Source organism: Anser anser (genome assembly GCF_964211835.1).
Source record: "Anser anser genome assembly, chromosome: 14".
Classification (NCBI taxonomy): domain Eukaryota; kingdom Metazoa; phylum Chordata; class Aves; order Anseriformes; family Anatidae; genus Anser; species Anser anser.
The window spans coordinates 19,623,685-19,640,340 of NC_139735.1; the positions used below are offsets into that span (position 1 = coordinate 19,623,685).

At 39.5% G+C, this 16,656-nt stretch overlaps 1 protein-coding gene across 1 annotated transcript in view; it reads left to right on the forward strand.

Moving 5' to 3' along the window:
• Positions 1–16,254, forward strand: part of IL12B (interleukin 12B) — a gene marked incomplete at its 3' end in the record, with an annotated part of 148,507 nt that extends 132,253 nt beyond the window's left edge. The window contains exons 1-7 of the mRNA XM_083799009.1: positions 2,768–4,844; positions 5,864–8,735; positions 10,720–11,001; positions 12,508–12,625; positions 13,665–13,858; positions 14,678–14,823; positions 16,129–16,254. Of these exons, the coding sequence (XP_083655135.1) occupies positions 8,639–8,735; positions 10,720–11,001; positions 12,508–12,625; positions 13,665–13,858; positions 14,678–14,823; positions 16,129–16,254 (963 nt within the window). The 5' untranslated portion in view covers positions 2,768–4,844; positions 5,864–8,638. Of the gene's footprint in view, positions 4,845–5,863; positions 8,736–10,719; positions 11,002–12,507; positions 12,626–13,664; positions 13,859–14,677; positions 14,824–16,128 lie in introns of the transcript that reaches the window.
• Between the last annotated feature and the right edge of the window lie 402 nt (positions 16,255–16,656).

A 16,656-nucleotide genomic window follows, 5' to 3' on the forward strand; every position in this document is an offset into this window, starting at 1 on the left:
CATACTTAACCTTTGCATTTCTTTTCTACTTTGTTTCCATTTTGTTTAAAGTCATTCACTGAACACTTTGTCTTAAGTATGTGTTAAAAGCATGACATCACTTGCTGTACAGGTGTTCCTATCTATTAATAAATACCTGTTGCAATGATGTATAATTAAATAGATGTGCTTCATATGAGAAAATCAATTAATGTCTAAGAAAAGTAGTTGATGAATTTTAAATGATTAATACAATTCCAAAACTGAGTTTAATTTCTCAATAGGTTCTTTGCTGACTGAATGTTAGTCAAGCAGATGTAGAAAGGCTGTAATTGTTTCCTGGAGACTTGTTGATCCCAGTCCAGTAGTGCAGTTCTGGGTTTTAAAATACCGTCTGATCCCATCACATACCCATTGCTAACAATCACTGGCTCTAAAAAACGAGACTGATTGATCGATCAATTGATCTAGTTCTCTATTCATCTACCCACCTTTCCTTGTCTCTGTCATTTCTTAAATGAACTGAAATTCCTATTAGTGTAATAAAAAAGATAAATATGTCATCAGGTTATCTGGGCTTGTACTCAGCTAATAAATTTGTTGCCCAAGGATTATATCTTTGCCTATTACTAACTTACTATGAATGCCTGAAGAAATAACGCTATATGCAATTTTAGAATGGCAAGAAAAAAAAATATCAAAAAAACCCAAAACCAACCACAAGTGTCCTGCCTCCTTTGCACAGAAGTTGCCTGACAAACAAAAAATGCTGTTTGAATTTAAGTCAATTAGTTACTGCTGGGTTTTTCCCCTTACTTTCTGTTTGATATGTTATTTCCCCCACCTCCACCACTATATCCTGGCCGAAGCAATGGTGACAGTGGATTTCAAACAGTTACAACATCACACTCAAGAAATGAGTGAACCTCACTTACGGTGACCAACATGCATCTAAATTCTAGTGTTAGCACAGAGTGTAGCATATCAGATTTATCAAATGTAAACAACAGATTTATGATAGAAACAGCAGACTGGTGTAATAGGAAGCATTGCATTACTCCACTGAAAAGCAGTGAACTGTTTTTATATGCATGCTGTGAGGGAGGAACTTCTGTGCTTTCCTGTATTAAAGAGGACTGGTATCTATAGTTCTGCAGCAAATCTTACAGAGATGAGATTCTTTTTTATCTCTGCCCCATATTTTATGAGTGACTATGAAGATTTGCAAAAGTATATTGTGGACATAGGTACCAAAATCCCATTGACTCCATGCAATCATTTACTGTAGTAAATGGGATTCATTCTTAAATCACTTTTGAAATATCAAAATGTCTCTTCTTGCTTTTTTTTTTTTTATCCTTCCTCATGATAGTTCTATCTCCTTCCCCCCATTCTTTTTTTGCTTTTAATATATTTCATTTGAGGCAAGAATTGTCTCTAAGTAAAGGTTGTATGTATAAACGGAGTCTACGTAGAGACACATGGCACGTTGTGAGCTGTGTGTCGACTGGACAGATGTGAATTTAGTGGGGGAGAAGGGAATAGCACTAAGAGGTGAAAACTGCTCTCTTATACTTCCCTTCTTTAGCACCAGCTAGTGCTGTTTATGTACTTGTATTTTATATCTAAATCCAGCACTATATCAAACAAGAATTAGCTCTAACTGGAAACTTGAGTAGCTACATTAGCGTGATGGTGGCCAATTAATTAGATGAGGCCACAGTAACACTATTGTGCAATTTCTACTTTGAAGGTAGTGGATTGCCTACCAGCTTGGAGCACAAATGAGGTAAACACCTTATTAACCTCTCCATCTAAGGAGAGATACCTGGCACATGGATTAACTTTAAGGTAGTCCTGTGTGGAGTCAGGATTTGGGCTCAATGATCCTTGTGGGTCCCTTCCAACCCAGAATATTCCGTGATTCTATGCTCTTGGATGGTTGTTCTAGATACAACATAATACAAATGAACCACTGTTGTATAAAGATGAGATTTTATTATTATTATTATTATTTTTAATAGAAGTGGAATGTATTTTTTCCTTCTATTATTTTCCATTTCTGTGAAGGCTTGATCTTGGTCCAGTTATTACATGTAGTAGCTTGATACTGGAGGTTTTTTAGGGAAGGTCATTGATAAGTTAATAATATGCTGTTTTTCCTGATGAAGTCACATAAACCACTGTTTAATGAATTATTTAAATAGAACAGAGTTCCCTTCTCACAGCTACTATGTTAATAATTACTGTAATAAATTTGAGCTGATAAAACAAATTGACCTCCATGCAAAACTAGCCAGATGCTGAAGGAAATTCCGTGAAGAGGAATCATATTGATTTTACAGTTTATATAAATCTTCCTTTTACTAATGTTACACTTTTTTTTTTTTTCTGGATTGTGATGAAATAAGTGTGCAATTTGACAAAGCAAAAATCATCTGTCCTTCAAAAGAAAGGAAAACCATTTTCAGAAAGGCCATTTCTGCCAAAAGGGAGTATTTCCATTACAGTAGAGGAAATCAAAACATGGACATAGGGTTTCCACCATTCTCTCGTTCAGTGTCATAGGGGAAGTAGGATAAAATGATGGGAGAGAAACTGCTGTCCTCCAAATTTCCCCATAAGAATGTATGAGCTCATAATGGAAAACCAGACTGTCATCAAAAGATATTTTCACAATCTCTGTGTTTTAATATTTAAAAATTCCATTCTGATGGATCATAGCAAGCTATCTTATCATGGAAGTTCCACACAGATGTGTCTGTACTTCATAACTGGCATCTAGGATTCTTTACATAAAGCTTGGGTACTGCATTACTCCGTTTGTCCTGTAGCAGTAGCTAAGCAAAGGTAGTCATGTGGGCTGAAGGTGTACTTGTTTATGTGTACATGTTTATGATCGATCGTTAACTATTCATGCTTCAGAACTGAGCAGGCATTTAAAGACTGCCACCAGGCTGGGCAGATGTTCAAGCTAAGCAGTAGTGACATTTCAGTCAAAAAAGAAAAGCTGTAATACATGGCTCATATAAGCAAACAGGCAAGTTAACAAGGGTTGAGAAGGAACTAGACAACATGTATGTAAAGTTATTTGTGCACATATTTATCTGCTCAGTGACTGAAGCCTGCTCTCCAGTATTCCTGAGCATTGCTGGCCTACTGTTAAACTTGTGTGTTATCACAAGTGAGTTTTGGAAATGGTCTTAAATGGGAACAGTGTTGCCTAACCTTGATTGAGCCTGGGGTCGTTCTCATTTGTGGAAGGAAAGCTGCCTGAAGCGCCTCATGGAGGCTGCAGGTAGGCTGAGTCTATCAGGGGAAATGTGCGTCACTGTTCACCCCTCAGTCCTGGTCCCTGGATGCTGATGCACAAAGTATGCTCTGTGGGGCATCCTGTAGTCTTGGTCTGCCGAATGTCCGCACTGGAGGTGTAGAAGCACATTGAGGCTTCTTCCCTGCCCTTGTAACAGGTTTTCCTCTGGAAGGAGAAGCAGATGAATGGGAATATGGTGCATAGCCCAGTCTCCTTCTGAGAAGTATTTCAAGGGTAGTCAGGAGACAATTTTGTTACCTGGAACAGTTTAAATGCCCTTCATTTGCCTGTGCCGCAGCTGTTTCTGCCACATCTTTGTCAACTTGCTTTCTCAGAAAGCAAGTTTGTCTTTCTGAACAGCTGAACCAACAACAGCAGAAGTGGTGGTGTCTGCATGGCTCACCTTTGACAGAGTGGCCTGGATAACAACAGCTGTTAAGATAGGAGCAGGAAGATAAACAGCATATGGGAATGGAGGGCCCAAAACTGGCTGAGAAGACATTTGTCTCCAATGCTTATTTAAGAGAGGAAGACAAGGATCAGCCAGATTAATAACCCGGGAACTACAAACAGATGAAGTATAAAAGAATTGAAAATCTGAGACACTGGAAACAGAGATCATGGGATAGAAGCAGACCATCAGCCAATACCTGGTTCAGCACTGCCCCAAGTAACTCCACTGGGATCATGATCTCTGCCTAGGCCTGACTGAGCATCCTCCCCTTCAGGCACCGTGAGTAGCCAGCATGCCAGCTACTGGAGTGATGGTATAAGGTGTAACACATAGGGACAAACATTTTGAATAAGCTTGTGTGAACTTATGAGGTGCTTTCTCACCAGCATGTGCCTTAGCAGACTGTAGGAAGCACCACAGAGCTGGAGCAACCAGGAGGTAAGGAGGTGAACATGCACTCCCAAAGATGGTATGTGTTTGTAACCCACACTTCCTTCCAACATGTGTGTGACCTTGTGTATGCATGTGAGGGGGGAATTAGAGCTTTTTGAGATAAGTTACAGAAGGGTGGAGATGTATAGGTATTAATTAACATTTTGGAAACATCTAGTGCTCTGACTTACCTGTTGTATTATTGATACGATCTTGAATGCATAGTTCATTGGTTGCTGGTCAATTCTGTGCCATGCATAAACCAATAAACTACATTGATCCACATTCAGCATAACTTACGGGAGTGGAGCAGTTTTTCTCCATGACAGAGCCATCATTTCATGCCTGACTGAGAAAGCTGTACTCGCAGCCTGCAGCCTTCTCACTCTGCTCTTTGCTCTGGCTGTGATCTCTAGCAAAGGAGAGTGTGGGGCTGATTTGAGTAACAGGATAGATACACGGGGCTCATCAGGGAAGTTGTTAGGCCCTTCTGAGTGCCATTGCAAGGCTTTTGTTACATGCTTTGTCAGATGGGAGGGAGTTAAAGCTCAGCTGCCAAGGGTGTATGTGATCTCTCTCGAGCAGGGCTTCTTTGAAGAAGATGGCTAAAGAGAGGAAGGGGTTCCACCTGCAATACTGCACATTTGTATAAGGCCTTCAGCACAGGTAAAGAGTTCTGAAAGTACCCTCCTCCAAATAAGAGCCTGCCACCCCCTCTGCTATTGTGCTTCCCAAACGCGTGACAATGAATAGGAACTTCATGCCCTGGGAACTGCTGGGTTTGTAAATTTGTCTCACTGCTAATTTGTGTTGGGCTGTGGGAATACTGCTGTCCCTAGAGAGTACACAGGCTAGAGCTCTGTCTCCTTACGAATTCTTAAAGCATGTCAAGTTGAATTTCAAAGCATTTTTGTGCTTTCATAAGGAATGTATTTCTTCCTGCTTATAACTTGTTAGTCTTATTATTCAGGTTTGGAATAGGGCTAGAAGAACAACTCAGTTTTGTTCTGCCTGAAAAAGAAAGTGAATCATTTTCTATAACAACAACAACAAAAAATAATAATAATAAAATAAACTTTTTTCCTCATTTTCAAAGTATATGCTATATATGGGGCTTTTCTTATGGTTTAGTACAGGTCAAAAAAGAACATCAATTTGTAAAGAAAAAACAATAGGTTTTAGTTAAAAGCTGCCAACATAAAATAATGTGGCAATTTCAGGTTTTTATATCCCAGACAGAACTATTTGTTTATATTTTGGTTGACCTAAGTCAATTTTTAGACAATTTTTAGTGACTTTAGTCAATTTTTTCTCAATTTTTAGAATAAATGCAATTCTAAAACAGCAATTAAAAAAACATTTTCCCTTAACTCTACTTCTGACTGATGTGGTAGCTGGGATTTTAATTCATGTAATTATCTCTTTAGTGCTTACCAGGTAGTAATAGATTTAGTTTATTTAACTTTCTCTTTCTGTCTTCATAATATATTTCCCATCAGACAGTTTTGGAAGTTTACTTAGTCTGTATTTACTCTTCCCCAGATGATGAGATTAGAGAGACAGAAAATCGAGCAGGAAAGGAAATGCCTCTGGCATCCCATAAAGGTCATTGTAACAATCTCATAATCTCATTTCCTCTTTAAAGTTTACCTGGGAGTCCCAAACTTTTTTTTTTTTTGCCTTAGCTCTGCCACTATGTAAAAAAGGAACTCAAGTCCCGTGTTGCAATTCTGTGGTATTGCGGTGAAACGGAGCATCCCTTTCCTTTCAGAGTTTACAAGTATTTATAAGGGAGCCAACACTTTGCTTCCTTCAGATCACAAAACCAACCTGCCTGACAACTTCAACTAACAGGCGTCGCGGGAAAAGGTAAGAATTCCTTTCTTCTTTAACACTGGGGCAACACAAGCCTGGCACCAGCAGACTTCAGATGAAACTAAAGAAAACTTAAAAAAAATTTGTAAGTGTATTTGAATACTTGTCATGACATTTTTCTCAGAACAGTACTTAAATGTGCCTGAAGTTAAATGTATGTTGTATATATGTACACAGCTAGTAGAATTATTATCTAAGAGAATAGCTAATGTTATAAATTAATGATTGTTTCTATGTTACCAATATTCATTAACGGAGTGTGTTTATAGATAGATATATATTTATGATTAGGCTGTTCTCTGTTTTAAAAAAATGCAACACCATTGGCTTGGCCCTGCCTTGAGCTGGGACTGGTTCAGGGGACATAAATTACTTTCTGACATAAATTACTCTGCAATTCTCAGTGAAGGAATCTGTGTTGATTTATAGCACCTCATGCTCTGGATCACAGGGAGCACATGACGTTGGTACGCTGTCCTCAGCTATGAAGTCCTCAGGCAACTGCACTGATTACTGATGTTCAGAAACAGAGTTTATTTCTGATTAATTTTTCAACAAAATTGTGAGTTGGGGGGGAAGATAATTTTAGACGGAAGTTAACTTTTTTCATCAGAAACATGAATTGTGAAGCTTCTTCTTAAAATCAGACAGAATTTTTTATTTACTAGTTGGTATTAAAAAGAAAGACTTTTTTATCCCCTTCCCCTCCCTCCAAGTTTTTAATTGATATTTCAGTTATCAGTTTTATGAAGCATAGAGATGAATGCCATGTGGCAGTGAAAGACATCATCATCTTTCAGAAAGATGAAAAAGGTATTTTTCTTTCAAAAATTACAGATAAACCTGCTTACAGTAGAAAATCAGGAGCCAAGAATGTTTACCTTCTAATGAAGCAATATACTGCTGACAGGCTGCCTGACAGTAGCTGGTTTTTGACTAAGGCTTCTGCCTCTCTCTGAGTTCAGATGCAATGTGAGCTGGTTCCTCTCTTGGATACTCTCTCAGGACACTATCCTCATACCTTCTGGTCCCATTAATAGCTGTGCTGTGTGGCATACAAAATCAGATGGCATTGCTTTCTTTGATATTGGCCCAGAAACAGCTGACTTCCGATCAAGTTAATCTTGCTAAGACTGCTAATAATAGCAGGAGCTGTCAGTGAGTAACAGATTTGGTGCACATACAAATACACACAAACTCCATAAACACAGATGAAAATGTTTCATGGAACATGAGAAGAAATCATGAGGATTACTCCCCTTCCATTGCGAAAGAGTTGTTTGCGAAATGAAACTGCTTGGAAAAAAAAACAACAAAACACCTAATTTTGTCTTGTTTACACACATTCAGATTTCCACTGATAGTCAGAATAGACTTTGAAAGATATATTCACCTATCTCTTTTTCTAAGTCATTAGACTAACTCTAAGTCTTTCCTGTTCATTTTGTTTACTCTCCAGTTAAAGGAAAAATGCCTGAAAGTGTACCTAAGTAACTGTTTAAGTTTTTGTTTTATGTTTCTGTTGGTTATTACAGTATTTGGCAAACAGTGTTTTTGTTTCATGAAGGGCTCTAGCTTATTCTGAATTCAGGACAAAGAATTTTATGTGGGATCTAGAACATGATTTATATATATTGAATAGGTAATACAGATTCACTATATTTATGTAATATTATATATTAACATTATATAATTATGTAACATTATTGTAACATATAATGTATATATGTGTGTGTATATGTATATATGTATATATATAATGTATATATTGTATATATAATTATGTAACATATTTTTATATACATCTATATAGTCTCACATGAGATATGTGTACATGTCTCAAATGAACACAATGACAATCATATGCATATCTTGCCATTTCTGAAAATACAGCTGTGGCACTTATTTCAGAAGGAATTTTGCCTGAAATTGCTTGCAAGATAAATCAGGCTGTGCAGCCTCAGATGGATACTAGGTGTAGGACCAGTTAGTCAGTATTGAAGCCAGCTTTACACTGCATTATTGACACTGCTGTCAGTTGTTCTCACAGCGATGGTGAAGACTACAGTCCAGAAAAATACTTCAGCTGCTGCTTCATCTTATTCACAATCGTTTTTTTTTTCTTTTCTTTTAATAGGACTATTGACATGCTTAAACCAAGGAATGTATTTAAAAGCTTTGTAGGATTGGAATTTATGTCCATTAATCCTTTGGTCCAGTTCCTTATTCATGCAAGTAGCCTCACTGGCATCAGTAGAGCTTTTCTTTCCTGAGGAGTATTTAAGTTAGGGACTTGGGAATGCTTCTGAGCTCTTGACCAGATAAAAGCCAAGACTTATGCATAAAACTGCCTCTGAGTTCCATGATTTCTTCTCTCACAAACTGGTTCATGGTATGAATAACTAGCAGATCAAAATCTTGCCTTGAAGTCCAGTGCACACCTGCTATGCAATTTTGATGTAGTCTCAGAATTCTTAGAATGGGATAATGTTTCTTAGTTCACTGGAGCTGAATCTGTCTTCTTATTCAGCTCTGAGCTGAATTTCAGTACACACTCTAGAATCCTAAATTAAGTTAAGTAATTTATGTTTTCCCTGCAGATGTCTCACCTACTATTTGCCATACTTTCATTACTTTCCTTTGCTGCCCTTTTGGAAGCCCAGTGGAAACTGAGAGAGAATGGTAAGAAGTCTTTGCTTACTGAGAGCAACAGCTGAGTGTAGGTCACAAGTGTGTTTCATAGTTGTGTGCACAAGCATTGAGTTGTTAACTGTAGTTTCCTAGGCCAAGGTTCTTTCTATCTGATTGTGAATAGCTAGCCAACTAATTGGTATTAATGGAAGACATATTTAGAAGTCCTAAAATATTGTCTCATACAATAGCTATTCATCTGAATATTTGCATTAGAAACTGTCTTATTCCCTATTCCGTGTTCTCTTGTTTCAAAAGTTTCAGTCATGCAGTCCAGAAGCAGAAACAGTATCTTGTGACTTATGTACAGCCCACAAGCAAACAGCGAAGAATTAATTGTCAAAAAAAAGATTTCACAGAAAAAAAAAAAAAGAAAAAATCCTAGAACTTAGAAATTGTTTATCCAGCTTTTCTGGTGAATAAATTAAATGCAAATCCATTTGTAAATGAATGGAGGGTCAGTAATAAACAAATCTTTTAAATAATTTACTCACCAGAAAATTTCACTAAATTCAGATAATCAGATTTGCTGCTTTTAATCAGCCAGCGTAGTGTTATAATTCAGGCTGTCTTCATTGCGATTATCCAAAAAGGACCCTAATCACCATGAAAAAAGCATTCTCAATCTGACTGTAAAAAAATAACTTAATTACTTTTTGCAGTATCTTTATGTTAAAAAATTATTTATCTTATGGGTTCCCTGAGCAATATCCCCTGTGCTGAAAATTGCAGAAATGTTTATCACAGTATTGAGAACACACTTTTTTATCTTCGTGTTTGAACTCTGAGATTTATCTTACCTATGCTTCAAATATCCATAAGCAGTTTGCTAAGTTCCTAGAGTTGCATGGTTTCTGCCACTTAAGGTTCAGCATTTGACATGTATTTCTTACTGTTTCTTCTCAGTGGTAAAGTCTTAAAGCTCTTATTTTGGTAGTGAAATGTCCTGGTGAAAAGGTCTTATTGCTCACTGGAAGTCTGGTTTCCTGAGCTGAGTGCTTGCTGTGGTTGTTGACACACTGAGAAACAAATTTTTGCCTCTTCTTGCCTGTAGAAGAGTCTCTGAGAGCACGGATTATGGTTGGGGAGCCTGTGACAGTAGTAGTAGTAGTATGTCTGTGCAATAGCAATTAAATTTGAGAACTGCTGCCACACAGAAGTGCAGGTGAAAATCTTCAGCCAACCTGACTACTACTTCACTTCCCATGTGAAACCATAGCAAAGAGACAAGATAATATTCCTTTAGTGGAATTATTCCGAATTATTTTATGTGGTGTGTTTACGAATTTAGAAAGACCAGCAGGGCACTGCAGAGTTACAGGATGGCATTTAGAAGACAGCATGTCCTTGTTGCAGTCCTCTTTCCTCTGATGTAGCTCAGAGATCCCGTCTCTTAATAATTGCTCCATTTGGACCGGAGTGTTACAAGTAAAGATTGTTCCCTATAGAAAATGGAAACCAACATTAGCTACACTCATATACAAACCACTTACCTAGAACTCCTCTCCTTCCCATTATTCACTCACAGACCTTTGACACTGAGGAGGTCCTATGGTGGAGCCAAGCACCATAGTACTGAGGGCTATTACATGCCCTTCTGTGAGCAAAAGCTAAGGGCCACGTGCAGGAAGAATATCTGGGCGCAGTGTGTCCTAGTGTCCTCACCTTTAAAAGAAAGGTACCTGCCTCCTTCCCATGGTTATAAACTGCTGTAAGATTCTCTGGGAACACAGGAAAAATCATTTCTTCAATGAAAATGTCATCCCTACTGTCCAGCAGGTTCTAGATAGATTTTAAATTACTAAGTCAAACCTCTCCTTTTACTGAAGATCTCCAGATGACAGTGGGGATCTAAAGAAAGTCAGGGATTTGTTAGCAGTTTCCTGGAGAGCAGAGCTGAAAAAGGGTCTGAGCTCAGTTACCACACTGTTAAGTACGAATAGCTGCTAACGTCTTTTTCTGCAATCTCCACAAGTGTATGTCATAGAATCTGAGTGGAATGATGAGACACCAGCTAAAAAATTGGAGCTCACCTGTAACACATCTGATGAAGCACTGCCAGTTTACTGGAAAAAGGGCACAGAACTGAAAGGAACTGGAAGGACTCTGATTGCTGAAGTGAAAGAGTTCCCGGATGCTGGCAACTACACCTGTCTGACAGCTAATACCCATGAAGTTGTCAGCTATGATTTCTTCCTCATAAGTAAAATAGACTCCAACGGGCAAATGATAAGGTCAATTCTGAAAAGTTATAAAGGTATGTTCATGGGATGATGTGGTGTATCTTGGTCAGCTTTGTGCATTGCACTTTTGTGAAGAGCAGAGGGAGCTCTCTTGAGAAATGTGTGAGAAATGTGCACTTTAAAATGTGTCCTCTCCAAACACTGTGACAGTGAAAGGGAGATGATGACTTTCTGCATGTTTGTGCATGGCACTACTGATGAGCAGCATAGGAATCTGTTGTTATGGGCTTAATTTAGGACTCTCTAGACTCATAGGATGGAGTGATAACACTGGTATAAAATATATGGTATAACATCAATACTACGCCACTGCTTTTCAGGTAGGGAAACAACTGATTTGCTTTTCCTCCATCTCACAGACCCAGCACTCAGGAGAGGGTCTGCCTCTAACAAGCAAATCACTGGAAAGCCAGGGCTACGTGATTTGACAGAACCAGGGGCTGATCTAGATTTTAAGTGCTGTCATTTGGGCTTCTCTATTCATGACTAATTCACTGGAACAGGCCTGTGATATTTTGCATTTTTGCAATGAACCTCACTCATTTAAAGGGGGCTTTTAAAAAAGATGGAGGACAACTTTTTGCTTGGGCAGATAATGATAGGACGAGAGAATGGTTTTAAACTAGAAGAGGGGAGATTTAGACTAGAGGTTAGGAGGAAATTCCTCACACAGAAGGTGGTGAGGCACTGGAACAGGTTGCCCAGAAAAGCTGTGGATGTCCCATCCCTGGAGGTGTTCCAGATCAGGTTGGACGAGGCCCTGGGCAACCTGATCTAGTGGGTGGCGTCCCTGCCTATGGCAGGGGGAGTTGGAACTGGGTGATCTTTAAGGCCCCTTCCAACCCAAGCCATTCTATCATTCTGTGATTCTATGATTTATATCTCAGCATGCAGTCCCTCACTGTAGGGCCAGAAACTTACCAATTTCCAAGTTTTTTTTCCCTGGCTCCATGACCCACATACCAGATTCTGTAGACTGACCTGCCAGTCAACTATATCCAGGGTATAACACAGAGCTGCTGAGAGTCTGCAGTGCTGGGCAGCAGAGAGAACACACACCTGTACTGAGGCCTCATCCACTTCCACACTGGAGGCGTTTCCACCGAGTGCCCCAGGGTGCAAAGTCATGAGGTTGTCCCGTGTGTGAAGTCATGAGATTATCCACTGCCTGCACTCTCATGCGCTGGGTAACAAATACAGAGGTTTTCCAACTGAATAGCTGCACTGTTTCTCTATGAAAGGAACAATATATTTGTCTATATAAATCACTTACTGACAGCTCTCTGCAACAGCTTGTGTGTTCTAGCTCCCATCAACAGCCACGTTGATATGGTTAATGCGGTGCTATGTAAACCAGCCTTCAGCCTCTAACTGCGGTTGTATGGCTTTTTAGCTGGAGGTGCCCTAATGGGCAGCATGAAATTGTGTCTGCCTACATACCCACCACCTGCCAAAGGAGACAGGAATCTGTTGAACTGTTTTCTCTCTTCTTTGACTGTTTTCTTTCTTTGTCCATCTAGAGCCAAACAGGACGTTTTTAAAATGTGAAGCAAAGAACTACTCTGGAATTTTCATGTGTTCATGGATGACAGAAAATGAGAGTCCAAATGTGAAGTTCACAATCAGAAGTCTTAAAGGGTAAAAGCTTGTACTTTCCTTAGCCACCTCACAGCAAGGCCAGAAGAGCCCTTGATATTACTCTTTGTAGGAGATCCTGGACTGTAGGCTATTGAAGGCACATAGAAGGGGATGAGTCCCACTTTCAGAGTCTCAACATCTGTAAAATGTTTTGAGATGTCCCTGAGACTAGCTTAACTGATAAGGGCATGGAAGTTGCTCAGAAATTAATAAAAATTGAAAACGGAGTAACCCCCACTGGACTGTTAGAGCTGCTGCAGTACGGCCACAGAATAACTTAAGCAATAGCAAAAGCAGTTCATGAAGGGGAGAGAGAGGAAGTTGAGCCAAAAGGAGAAACAATCATAGCACTGAGTCCCTTTGCAGATCTAGTGGAATTAAGGGAGTAGGAGGCTGCACCCACTGCAAAAGCCACATGTCCACTGCCAAGTCTCTGTTGAGGAACACTGCAGAAACCTGCGAGGGAAATATGTGAGGGGAACCTTGTGGGGATTTCCTACCTCCCACTACTCTTGAGGGTTTCTCCAAAACATGGAGTGCTTGGGCAAAGGTCATTTCAGTTTGTTAAAGAGGAAACAACTGTAAACTGTTTATTTTGCTGAATGCAAAAATAGACCAAGACTCAGGAAGTACTTTAGAGATGGCATCTTTTATTTGTTTCACAATGGAATAATTTAACCTTGACCTACTTCTTCCAGCAGGGTTTTGGAAAGGGCTGAGGAACACAGTTAGTTACTAGAGCTTGTCACAGTGCAGTGGTAATTAGAAAAGGAGATATCCTGGTTTAGGTTTAAACACAAATTTCTCCTTATAAGGTGGTGGTGCTGGGGGCTTTTGTGATTTTTTTATGTGTAATATAGCACTAAAAATGTAAAAATGTTCCCACTGAAACTGTTTCTGCAGTTACTGAAGTGCAGACATAGAGTGATAGATGCAACAGCAAAACATCATCTTAACAATTGCATAGTATCATTATGGCAACAAAATTCTCAGAAGAAACCGGCATTTCCATTTTTTTTCTTTTCTGTTTCATATTCAGCTCTCACGGAGATGTCACCTGCAGCACCCCTGTAGCTCACACTGATAAATCAGTGACTGAATACACAGCCCAGTGCCAGAAAGAAAACTACTGTCAATTTGCTGAAGAGCACCAGCCAATTGAGATGTTCCTGGAGGTCATTGATGAGGTGGAATATGAGAACTACACTAGCAGCTTCTTCATTAGAGATATCAGTGAGTAAACCAGAAATCACCACCAATTCTTAGCTTTATTCTTGCTGTTGGTAGTGGAACTCACAATGGTAGCTGACTGAACCAAGCATGGGAATCCCTGCCCTCTTCTACTGTAAATCTGTATCAAGCCTCCAGTTACAGGAACAGGGGAAAACAAATCATAACTGCAGTCTGGAAGAAGATGAGGAAGTGAAGAAGCAACATACCCATAGCTTGTGACCTTCAACCCTCTCTCCCCCACATCTGCCAGAAGTTTCTGTAGCCTACTCTGTTAGATATGTTTAGGATAGGGCATGAGGGAGAAGTCAGAGAATAACCAATAACCCAGCAGGCTCTGCACTGAGAAATGCAGATTTACTCTGATGATGGTTAATGCTAGGTATGCCTCACTCCTGATCCATTCTCACAGATGGACATCCAGGGCAGGCTAACAGAAACTGACAGGAAATAAGAGGACCAGCTGTGACCATGATGGCACAGGGCACAGGAAAATGAAGCAGCATCCTAAAGAAACAGATGTTTTACTAAGTGCCTTAGCAATCAGCAAGGGTTAAAGATAACCCTCTGTCTCTAACAGAGTCCTCTACAATCTTCCAGGCAAAAAAAAAAAAGAACAATCTCACCCAGAAAGTCTCAGGGAGTGTTGTTAATTCTCCATAAGAAGCATACAAGGCAGTTCTTACACATCATGCCAAGTCCTGTCTTAATTTAACGGAGGCTCCGAAAGCTGGTTCATATAAAACTAATCAACAGTAGTACATTAACATGTGATATTACGCTGCTAATGTGAATTAATACATTCTATGTTTTCTCTTGCAGTAAAACCTGATCCACCCCAATGTCAGTATGCAGGCACAAATGGAACAGTGACCTGGACGTATCCCAGAACATGGAGCACACCAAAGACCTACTTCCCTTTGACTTTCAAGGTCAAAGTTGAACGTAGAAAGAAACATGAAAACCAGGTAGAGATAAACATTTGATACATGATTTTCCTGCTTTGACGTGCAGTTTAAATAAATAAATAAATAAATAAAAGGTGCTGAGCCCCATATGTGGTAAGGTTCTGTTTTGGAAGAAAATGACCTCCTTCCTAGTTCAATGAGCAGTAAGATCCAGGCAACACTCAGGGGTGGATGCAACCTGATGTAACTGGGGAGATAAAATCCTGTCCAGCATTGCATAGCCATATTAGCATAAGAAAAGTATCTACTAACTCATTAGTAGGCTGTGTGGGTCCTAATGTGGGAAAATCCCAATTTCAATAAGCCTAGGATCTGTTGCACTGAATTCCTTGTATGTTGTTAGTACCTGAGCAGCTCAGACTGACTTTTTAGTTGCATTGGCAAGCAAGGAATCAATGACTCATTTGGAAGCATTTCTGTGGAGACTGGTTAAAACTACAGTCTTTGGCTCTCACGTTCCAGTTGTCAGTTAATTGTTAACTAAATATTACTAATCCATATTAGCTTGAAATAACAAAATGGGTTTGCTTCTGTTGCTAATGCTTATGGGTATGCTAAAGGACACAGAACAGCAGTATGGTGATTTGTCTAGGTTGGCAAAGACATCAACAGCAAAACTGGAAAGAAGTGCTTAGACCAGCTGACCGTAGTGCAGGTCCTTAACTGCAGTGCTGCTCCGCCTTGGTTGAGCAATCCGAAAAGTGAACAAATGTAATCATTACAGTCTGACAACTGATTAAACCAAGGACACTAAAGATGTCGTTTTATATATGAAAAAAATAAGCAAGCTTTTACCAGCAGATGGAGCCATTTACCTAGTGCTGATTCCTTGATTTTAGCAGGGCTGCATTGTGCAATCTATTAGGTAGAGAAACTGGCCAGTCCACAGAGCGCTACTTGTATCTGCCACAAGTCTTCAGTGGAAGTCTCAACAATACTGAAAATCAGCAACTTCTGACTATTATGGTTCCCTCTGTGGGCAAGAAGAAAAAAGAGAAAAACTGTGATAGACAAAAAACCCCTTTGTTTTAGTGACAGTTTCACTTTGGGGTTTGGATCACTTTACATCATTAGCTTCAATAGAAAGTGGCAGGTTTAGTTGTTTCTGCTGAGACTAAAGTTCTTACGGTTTAGTTGTTTCTGCTGAGACTAAAGTTCTTACAACTCTCATGACTTCGACATCTATGAGATGGTGCCTTTGAAACAACAGAACACCAGTAGTTTTTTGAGTTACACGCACTTATTGCAGTCTGTCTGGCACTTTACTGTATGACCCTTACTGATGGAGCTGTGCTCTGTTCATAGGATTATGACACCGATGAGCAGTCTATTCAGATTCCAGTGATTGGGCCAAAAGACAAGATCTCTGTGAAGGCCAGGGACCGCTATTACAACTCATCCTGGAGTGAGTGGTCTTCACTTTGCAGGTAAACCCTACAGAGCCTCTACTGGAGGAGCAGGGGGCCGTAGCTGGACAGGTGCTCTCAATAGTGAAAGTGAATTCCTAATCCCCGGAAGACAGGGGAACTTCTGAGGCCTGCATTATCTGGTTCTGAGTCTTTTAGAGTAATTGAGGGGTGGTGTTTCACTAGATGGCTCAGACCAGCAAAGCTTTATTGAGAAACGGGCTAAAAATCTAGGTCTGGGGAAAATGAAGATAATTCCTTTGTAAATTTCCTTTCTCTTATTTTACAGATAACCAGTAAGAGATCCTAGGAGCACAATGCTCCTAAAGGAAGCAAAGGATGAATTAGGACAAGTAAATAAGCATAACTAGAAGAAAAATCTGCATTCGAGATTATTAAGAAGCCACGACATATCTTTTTTCGTAAT